At 39.8% G+C, this 10,170-nt stretch overlaps 1 protein-coding gene across 1 annotated transcript in view; it reads left to right on the plus strand.

Moving 5' to 3' along the window:
• The first annotated feature begins 9,605 nt into the window (after window positions 1–9,605).
• LOC143035580 (uncharacterized) overlaps window positions 9,606–10,170 on the plus strand; it is a 32,178-nt gene continuing 31,613 nt past the window's right edge. The window contains exon 1 of the mRNA XM_076202449.1: window positions 9,606–9,611. Within this exon, the coding sequence (XP_076058564.1) occupies window positions 9,606–9,611 (6 nt within the window). The remainder of the gene's footprint in view (window positions 9,612–10,170) is intronic.

Consider the following 10,170-nt stretch of genomic DNA (forward strand, 5'->3'; position numbering starts at 1 on the left):
TGATAGTAAACCAGTTCCTGTCTATTTCCTTCTTAAACCTAAATTTGTCCAATTCAAATCCTTCCATTACGAGTCCTGCTCTGTTGTCTTAATATTATGACATTGCCTGCATCACCCTTGTTAAAGCCCTTGGCCCATTTAAGCACCTTTATTAGATCACCCCGCCGTAGGCCTCCCAGGAACTACAAGAAGATAGGGTGATGAATAGAGTGCGGTATATTTTACTTCGTCTCATAAAATGTACGAAAGATATGATGCATGGGAATTAGATGAAGATAAAGAATATTTTTATCTATCAGGTCATTGTATCTTGAACGCTTTATTCTATGTTGAGTGAAGTGAATACAGGAATGATAAAATGGTAATGAGGTAATGAAGAAAGCTGAGGAAACTGGAAAGTCTGATGGTTGATGGGAGAAGAGAACCATAAACATGAGAGGGAATTAGAGAACATTAGTGAAATGTTAGATGATATATTGAATAGAATAATGAAGAGAATATCAGCGGAAGGATAAAAAAGAGAAACAGACAATTTGGATGAAATTTCTAAGCAAGAGATATAGAAGGAAGAAATTCAAACCCAAAAGAAGATTGTGAAAGAAGCGTTAGAAAATCAAAGAGCAGCAAATGATGCAAAAAGTGAAATAGAAGAGCATGAAAGGAAAGTGACTGAGGAAACAAAGAAAACTGATGATTCCGAAAAAATGTGTGAGCTCATGAATAAAAAAGAAAAGGAATGTAGAATCATAAATGATGATAATATAATAATAATAATTAAAAAAGAAAAAGGGGAAAATTGTCTGGAATATTATAACAGCAATGACGAGAGTCAGGAGAAAAAAATGACAAAAGAACATAAGAATGGACGAGGCCGCAGGGGTCCATAAGACCTACACTAGACAGTTCCATGCCCCTTACCACCTGTCATCCCTCTCCATAACATCATCTAATCTCCTCTCAGAACAACCAATTGTTTCTGTGCTCGCCACATGGTTCCTAAGTCTATTCTATTCGTTAATCACCCTGTTGGTAAACTAGTTCTTGCCTATTTCCTTCACAAGCCTAAATTTGTCAAATAAACCCATTACTGCAAGTCCTCTGTCTTAATATGACCTGGAGGATGGTGCTCAAAAATGGCTAACGGCTGAATTGAATGAAAAGAACAGGATGGAATTGAGCCCTGTAGTACGGAGGACATAAGAAAGTATATATAAATTCATATAACAAACTTAGAAGATACAATAAGCGCTGTGTAAGCACCGCGAAATGTTGAAAGGATTTTTGTAATGATGAAATAATGATGAAATTCTTATTTGAGTGAAGTGAAATAGACATCGTATGGGAATATGAAGGAATATGTTTGGTGGTGAGATGGTGGAGGTAGGAGTGGGATACAATTTGAAGAAACCAGAATGAACTGTGGAAATATAAGGAAGCTGATTAGTAAAATGAAGAAGAGAAAGCAGCCGGGATCTGGTGGAATAGAGATGATTAAAGTTCTATTGAAAAATTGCAACTGTATGGAGGCCTTGACTGGGGTTTTCAATAACAGAACCGACACTGGCTGTAGCCTTGGATGGATGACAAAAGAAGTCACGTTTCCAAAAATAAAAGTTACATTTTCTTTAAGCAAGGCCGGTCGTCATTTCATATGTGTATATTTTTTTCATGTCAAACGTATCCAGATTCCAGACTGGAGTTCCATACATAGTTCGTGAGAATGACGAAGTGTCTACTAGGACCATAATAGTGTGTCGACAAAGGATGCACTGCGCTGTCTTGTAAATGCTTCCGTATTGGCCCGATACACTCTTCTTGCGCGCTTTGTCGACTTGTACATCTCCCCTTCCTGTGAACTTCCTCGTGCCACTCTTGATTACCGACCCGCTCTACCTTCCCTTCCTCTCCCCCCTCCCCCTCCCTCCCTTCCCATCCCTACTCTTCTTTTCCCTTTTTTTTTCCTCGCTTTTCGATGGTCTGTCCTCTCCCCAGTCCTAATTTTTTTCTTTCATTCCTCTTCGCTCCTCTCCTCTTGCATCGCGTTCCCTTTTGCATCTCGCACCTTCTCTATCCCTCCCATTGTCCTTGTTTTCTCTCATTTTCAGTGTTTTTTCTTTTATTTTATTTTTCTTGTCCATATGTCTTTTACATAATAATCCTCCACTTCCTTCTTAGCATGAAGGTACAGTTTCATCATTTTGCAATCCTTTTTCCCTTTTCCTCTTCTACCCTCTTCCCCTCTCCATCACCATCTCTCCTACAGTTCCCATTCCTCAGCTTCTTTGTCATTTCTCCCTTTGTTCCTCTACCTCATAAATCCCCTTTTTGTTTTGTTTTCCTTTCAATGGAAGCAACGGTCCGCACATGCTTGTGGTGGTCCTGCAAGGTGGACTTCTTTGAGAATTGTCTTAAAAAATCCCATCAACACCCTCACCTACATCTGGAGGTGCAGCCTAGAGGGGCTGGCACTCGGTTTCCGGACCGATCCCTAGGTCTTTTATCAACGTCAACTGTGTTGTATTTTTTCATGTGAGGGGAACTGGTAACCTGCAATTGCAGTCAGCCCTCCTCCTCCTCCTCCTCTCAACCAGTGTCATTGGAACAGATCCACGCCAGCACAACTGTAGAACTGCGGGTTTTCTGTCTGTGAAACTCGAGGCAATAATTATGATTGTTATTTTATATATATATATATATATATATATATATATATATATATATATGTATATACTATATATATATATATACATATATATATATATATACAATATATATATATATATATATACATAATATATATATATATATATATATATATATATATATATATGTATATACTATATATATATGTGTGTGTGTGTGTGTGTGTTATTATTATTATTATTACTAATATTACTATTATTACAACTTACTACTACTACTACCACTATTACTACTACTACTCGGTTTTTGTAATGTACGTATCTCTTCTTACTCTCATTTCCCAATAATCATCTCGTCATTTCCAACCCTCTCAACAACTAAAAGGTTCCTCTTCCCCTGGTCGCATCCTTCTCCCATAGGTTTATTCTTTTCTCCACCTTCTACTTCGTTTCATTATTCTCTGTTCTTCTATTCCACCTCTTCCTCCTTTCCCACCCTATTTCTTCTGCCCTTTTTTATGTAATTTCCATTTTTACTTTTTTATTGCACTAGTTTCTCCTGTTTCTTGTGCCACCTTGTTCCCTAACCTTGGCATTTCTTTTCTCTATAATAATCTTCACTTCTTTTCCAGTGATGTTTCCAATTTCCAATTACTAAATGCCTCCCCGTTTTTGTTTTTGCTGTTCTTGTTTTCTTCCATTTTGCCTAATCCTTGATCGTTTTCGCATTCTTGGCGTTGCCCATTCACTTATTATCGTTCCTTTTGTTTTGCTGTTCCCTATTTTCTTTTTACTTTTTTATTTCACTATTTTTCTGTGCTGTCTATCAGTTCTCTTTTATTAGTGCTTTTGCACTTCACATGTTCTTCCCCTTTTTATTCATTTTTAACAATGTTTTCTATGTTTTGTGCTTGCTCTTGTTCATGTATTTCTCCTTTCACCCCACACCTCTTCTCCTTATTTGTGTTTAATTTTCCCTTTTTCTTCATTGTTTTACTACGCTCATATACAGCGTTTTCCCCATTCATTCCCTCTTCTCCGTGACCACGTTAATTGGTGTCGTGACGTCCCCTCCAATGGCCTTGTTAATTGCACCTACGGCTTCCTCTCCATTGCTCATGTTGATTGCTCCCATAGTTCCCCATATTATGGTCTCGTTTATAACCTCCACGGCTTCTCGACCATGTGTTGTTGGTTATTCCCTTGGGATTCGGTTGTTGTTTGTTACTTGTGTCCGCGACCTTGGCATTGTTTGTATCCGAGACCTTGGTATTGTTGTCTGTTCTCACGACCTTTGTATTGTTGTTTGTATCCGTGACCTTGGCATCCGTGTACCAGCGACGTTTGGCATTGTTTGTACCCGTGTTCTTGGCATTATTGTATCCGCGGTCATGGTACTATTGTATGTATCTGTGACCCAGGCACCATTGTTTGTGTCTGTGACCTTACCAATTGCCTCAATAAAAACAATCCGTAAATTTGGAAACTGCCCCATAGATTTGGTAGTTCCTTCATAACCTCTGTAATTGCTCCCGCCACACATGGCCACGTTAATTGCCCTTGTTAATTTCCCTCGGTAACACCACGGCCTCGATAGTTGTTCCATGGGGTCTGTGATGCCTCTCATATTCTCTGCAACTACCCCATGGCCTCAGTGTCAATCTCTGTATCTTCATTGAGTGCCTCGGTAACTGCCCGATGGCCTTTGATTTTTCTATGGCTTCAGCTATTGTCACCGCCATGTCGTCAGTAATTGCTCCCATAGCCATGGCACTTGTCTCGTAGCATCTACGACTGTTCCATGGCCTCGGCGATTGCCCTCATCCTCGATTATTGTTCTATGACATCAGTAACTCTTTTATGCCGCGGCAGTGACCTTACCTCGAATCCTTAGCAATTACCCTCATGCCTCGAGAACTACCCTATGTCCTCGTAGGTTTTCTAGTAGGTTTTCCTCCATTTTTTCTCCCCCACCGCCACAACCCCGACTTTAGACGTAAGAACATAAGAATGAAGGAGACTACAAGAGACCATAAGGCTTACACTAGGCACTTTCATGTCCATAGCCACCTGTCATCCCCATCCATAAAGTTGTTTAAGCTTCTCTTAAAACAACCAATACTTTCATCTCTCACTACATGGTTACTAAGTGTATTCCATTCGTTAACCAATCTATTGGTAAACCAGTTCTTGCAGGTTTCCTTCTTAAACCTAATTTTGTCCAATTCAGACCCATGCTAAAGCCAGCATTTGCGTCTTTTCACTTCTTTCCAACTCCTGCCACAAGTCGTCTTACATCTTCATTGGACCCTCAATGATCTTCAGTCCCTTTCCCATCGCCGCTCTCATCCCGCCGTCGTCCTCCTTGTTCTCTTCCTCGTTTCGACCCTGAGACCTCATCACGACCATGAGCTCTTCATGCTCGTTTTTCACCCAGGGTGTTCCATGATGCCTCCAAGTCACATGTCCAGCACCTCTTTGTTTTTTGGCAGTGTTCATTCTCCTTGTACTGGTCTTCTTCCCTTCTCTATTGTCTCGGATCCCTCTCGTATGACTTCCTCACTACTCTTATCTAGTCTTGCCTTAAATGCTTTTCCATGTTTCTCCCTTTCTTCTGACCTGTGTTTATATATATATATATATATATATATATATATATATACACATATATATACACATATATATATATATACACACACATATATATATATATATATTATATATATATATATATATGTGTGTATATATATATATGTGTATATACATGTGTATATATATATATATATATATATATATATATATATATATATTCATTTATTGGTATTTTTCCTTCCTTTCCTTCAGTCTTTATGAACTAATGGCTCTAACTCGGCTCAAACCAACACTCTTATTTCTTTCACTTGGATGTCCGCTCCCTTCCCCGTGCTTGTTTTTCCCTTACCTTCTTTGTCCACCCTCTGCCCTCCCTCTCGCTCCCAGCTCTCCCCTGGCCCCCTCCCTGATGGTCTGCCCTTTCGTCTCCCTGGTGTTTTTCGCTTTTTGTCATCTTTCTCACTTAAGGCGTTACCACACTGGGCAATTTTTCCTCCGACTGTTGGAGCAGATTTACTGCCCGCAGCATTCGGGAAGGAATCTGATATGCTGGAGGAAAATGATTTTCCTCCAGTATATCAAATGACATTCTATGTTAATTGTTGAGAAAATGAAATAGTTTGCCAGAGAGTGATTTTACGGCGGAAAAAGTTCTGGAGGTGGGTGGTACCGCTGATTAATTAGAGGTTGGAAGAAAAAAAGCCCAGCGTGATACGCCTTTACGCACCCCCCCCCCCACACCCATTGCCCTACTTCCCTGCCTTTCACTCTTGTCTGATAACATTGATAATGACCAAATAGATGTATAAGGGGATCCAGGGAAAATTAAAGTTGAAAATTCACGGGAGAATAAGTTCCAACTTAATCTAAATTGTCCTTATCTACCTAACCTGACATAACCTAACATGATCTAACCTAACTTGATAATCAAATCTAACATAATTCAACCTTAGACACCCCAACCTAGATCAGCCGTACGTAACCTAACATTTCCTAACCGAATTTGTTACAATTTCTGTGATATATATTTTTTGTTCACAGTATGAGACGACGCCACTTACAAATGGATTTGTTTTATGTCCTTGCTTGCCCTTTTCCCCTTCGTCTTCAGGTTTTAAAAACTTCTCTCTTTGTGGTTCCCGTATTGCTCCTTCCCTCTCTCGCCGTCTTTTCCTTACGCATTTTCACGCCTCCTTTACTGTTGGTTATTCCATATTTCATCAAGACGTTATTCTGCTGACAGTCAAAAGCGTTCTTTGTATAGAAAATATGAATAGAATATTTGGCGGCAGACGCTACATCTCCACGAAGAAAACTATGGAGTGGTAGGCCAAAACTCGTGACCGCCACCTTACCTCTGTAATTGCATCTCCAGAGATCGTTGTGGTCTCCACCTGTTTGTCCTCTCCACTGTATCCACCCTACTTCTTCACTTCTCATTAGATGATTCCATGCTAATACTTTCACTGCAAGATGCCAGTCTAGGATTAGCCAGGGCTTTCTTCATATATTTTATTCTAGGAGCCGCTCGGGGATTTTAATGCTGGGGAAAACCACCCTTAAACACTGTTAAAAGCAAACTTTTTCTCCGTGTGTTACCAAGGCTTCGTTGCATACTTTCATGAATGTTTACTTATGTTTAGTCTTTTTAATTTCTTGTGCACACATAATTCTCTGTATCCTGTTTGTAGACGATGTACCCATCCCCAATACTGTGGCGCATTATTTCTTCTTCTTCTTCTTCTTCTTCTTCTTCCTTCCATCCTGTTTGGGCACGGGTCCGTATTACAGCTGCTGAATACCTGACATTTATCTTAACAGCGTTTCCAAAGTGTGCCGTGGGACTAAACCGGGTTAAACCGAAATTTGTCCACCGTCAGGAACATCGTCTCCCTTTTACGTCATCAGTTTCTGCAACTTCTCACCACACGCATGTGTTCATTCGACTTCCCATCATAAGAACATAAGAATGAAGGAGACTGCAAGAGACCACAAGGCCAATACTAGGCAGTTCCATCCGTCGCCAGTGAACTTCATTCACCGATAACACAGGACAACAAATTTGTTTTTGAAAATCTCAGTTGCATGAGATTTTTTTTTCCTGATACTTACTATTTTTGATCCGCTGATTTCAAATATGGAAACGAATTTGTTCTGTATACTCTAGTTTTCATGCAATTTAAGGGATTACATTTTAGCATTTTGCGGCCAAATAAGTTACGCGTTTATGGTATCAATAGGGATATATAGTTTTTTTTCTCAATTTTTATCATGGCTACAAGGAGACATCAATGTGTGAACAGACCTGATGCTTTCTGATATATTTGTGGATACTTCACGCTTATTCGTCAATATAACATCGTTTGTGAGGCGAGCCTATAAAACGTATTTGGTGGCCAAGACAAGAAATGGTCCCCTGCATACTGTGTGTCATAACTGCGAAGAAGTTATGAAAGGGAAACTTAATGGCTTATCTTTCGGAATTCCCGTGACCTGGCGGGAACCGAAGGACCACATAACTGACTGCTATTTTTCTCTGATCAATACAAAAGGCGTTGGGAAGAAAAACAGACATAAAATTATTTATCGCAGTAATGGATTCAAATTGGACAAATTTAGATTTAAGAAGGAAATAGGAAATAATTGCTTTACTAACAGGATGGTTAACGAATGGAATAGATTTGGTAACCATGTAGTAAGCGCTGAAACTATCGGTTGTTTTAAGAAACGGTCAGATAACTTTATGGATGGGGATGACAGGTGGTAAAAAACCTGGAACTGCCTAGTGTAAGCTTTATGGTCTCTTGCAGTCTCCTTCATTCTTATGTTCTTAACCCCTTAGTAATTCGACCTACTCTGCACGCACTCTGATGAGCTACCAATTCCAGTTTTTAATGGGTTGTCTCCATCTGAAGAAGAGGGTAGCGACGAAATGCAAGAGACTGTCGATGAAACTCAGGATATACTGACAGATTCCTACGATCCTTCTTATGCTACATCAGTCATCACTCCTCAGCAGTTTAGCCAGCCAGAGCTGAATGACCTTGCGCATGATTTGGGTCTCTCCGAAAATGCAGCAGAAATGTTAGATTCTAGACTGCAATAAAAGGCTCTGCTAAACCATACCATAAAAGTTCCGTACTTCCGAAATTGGGAATAGGTCTTTGTAGATTTTTTTAAAGAGGGGAATAAGTTTGTTTATTGCCATAAAATCTCGGGTCTTCTTCAGGAATTAGGGATTCCATTGTATATTCCAAGTGATTGGAAATTATTTCTAGATAGTTCTAAGCGGAGCCTGAAGTGTGTCCTATTACATAATGGTAATATCTATGCAGCTGTTCGAGTAGGTCATTCTGTGTGTTTACGAGAGGAGCATAATGACATTAAAACTGTGATAGACCTACTAAAATACCACGAGCACAACTGGACAATTTGCGTGGACCTCAAAATGGTGAACTTCCTCCTTGGTCAACAAAGAGGATTTACAAAGTATCCCTGCTTTCTTTGCGTGTGGGACAGCGGAGCTAGAGACAAGCCCAGAAAGAGTCGCCAAGCTTATGTGAAACTAGAAGCTGGTATGTCAAATATTGTCAATGATCCAGTCGTCAGTCGAGAAAAGATCACATTTCATCCTTTCCACTTCAAGCTGGGCCTGATGAAACAGTCTGTCATAGCATTAAATACTGACGGTGAATGTTTCCAACACATAGTCTCGATTCTCCCAGATTTGTCATTCGAGACGGTCAAGATAGGTGTGTTTGACTGACCATAGATTCGCGCACTTGTATATGATCAAGACTTTGTCAGAAAGGTGAATGATAAGAAAAAGGGAGCGGGGCTTTCATTTGTGGCGGTAATGGAAAACTTTCTCGGTAATAAAAGGGCTGGCAACTATGAAACCCTTGTAACAACCTTGTCAGCTTTTCATGGCCGTGGATGCAACATGAGTGTCAAACTCCATTTCCTATAGAGTCATCTTGATAGATTTACTGAGAACTTAAGGGCAGTAAGAGACGAGCAAGGCGAGTGGTTCCATGAAGACCCCAAGATCATGGAGGAGCGCTACCAAGGGAGATGGGACAAACATATGATGGCAGACTACTGCTGGAACATTAAACGAGATTGCCCTGAGACAGTCCACAAACGCAAGAGCTTCAAGCGCAAATTCCTGCCTGACTAAAATGTAACTGAGCTTTGTATCTTCATAGCAACCAATTTCTTACCAAACAATCAGATTCATGTAAAATTTAACCTTTGTGTTGATGGAACATGTTTCAAATTGTGTTGTGAATAAATTTAGACTATGTATTTTTTTTATTCACCAGCTAATTTAATGAGAGTTTAATCACATGTTTCTTCTGATAGACGACGATGCCAGTGAGACGAAGACAAAAATTTGATATTTTGAAATACCTCGATTCCCTCTCCCCCCCCAAAAAAAAAAAAAAATCAGGAAAAACTTGAAAGCAGTACATTGAAAATAGATAATGTCAGTAGTTGATATTATGCAAAAAAAATTTGTTGCGCCATGTTATTTATTAATATTTATTTATTGATGTATTCAGTAATTTGATAGATTATAAATTTGTCAGCTTATCAGCTAATTATTTAACTAATTTATCTATATATTTTTATCAGTCTATTTAAACCGCTGCTTCCGCTTCCAGTTTCTTCTGTCCTTCTGGGCACTTGGGACAACTTGGTCCTCTCCCCAGAATCCTTCCCCGTGGTAGGCCAAAGGCCAGGTGGGGTTATTATAAACCAAGGCCAAAAGTAACTGTTTGGCGGATGCCTAGAAATGATGGATACGGTTGTCGTCGTATCCAGGCTAATCGAGTTGGGTTTTAATCATGCCATGACCTGGTGGCAACCTGAACAGTACATGGAGACGACCGCCGCGCCGTCGTGTACAGGTGACGAAAGGAGAGGGAGGAGG

Source organism: Oratosquilla oratoria, chromosome 2 (assembly GCF_046742065.1).
Source record: "Oratosquilla oratoria isolate Oo_2021 chromosome 2, ASM4674206v1, whole genome shotgun sequence".
Lineage (NCBI taxonomy): Eukaryota > Metazoa > Arthropoda > Malacostraca > Stomatopoda > Squillidae > Oratosquilla > Oratosquilla oratoria.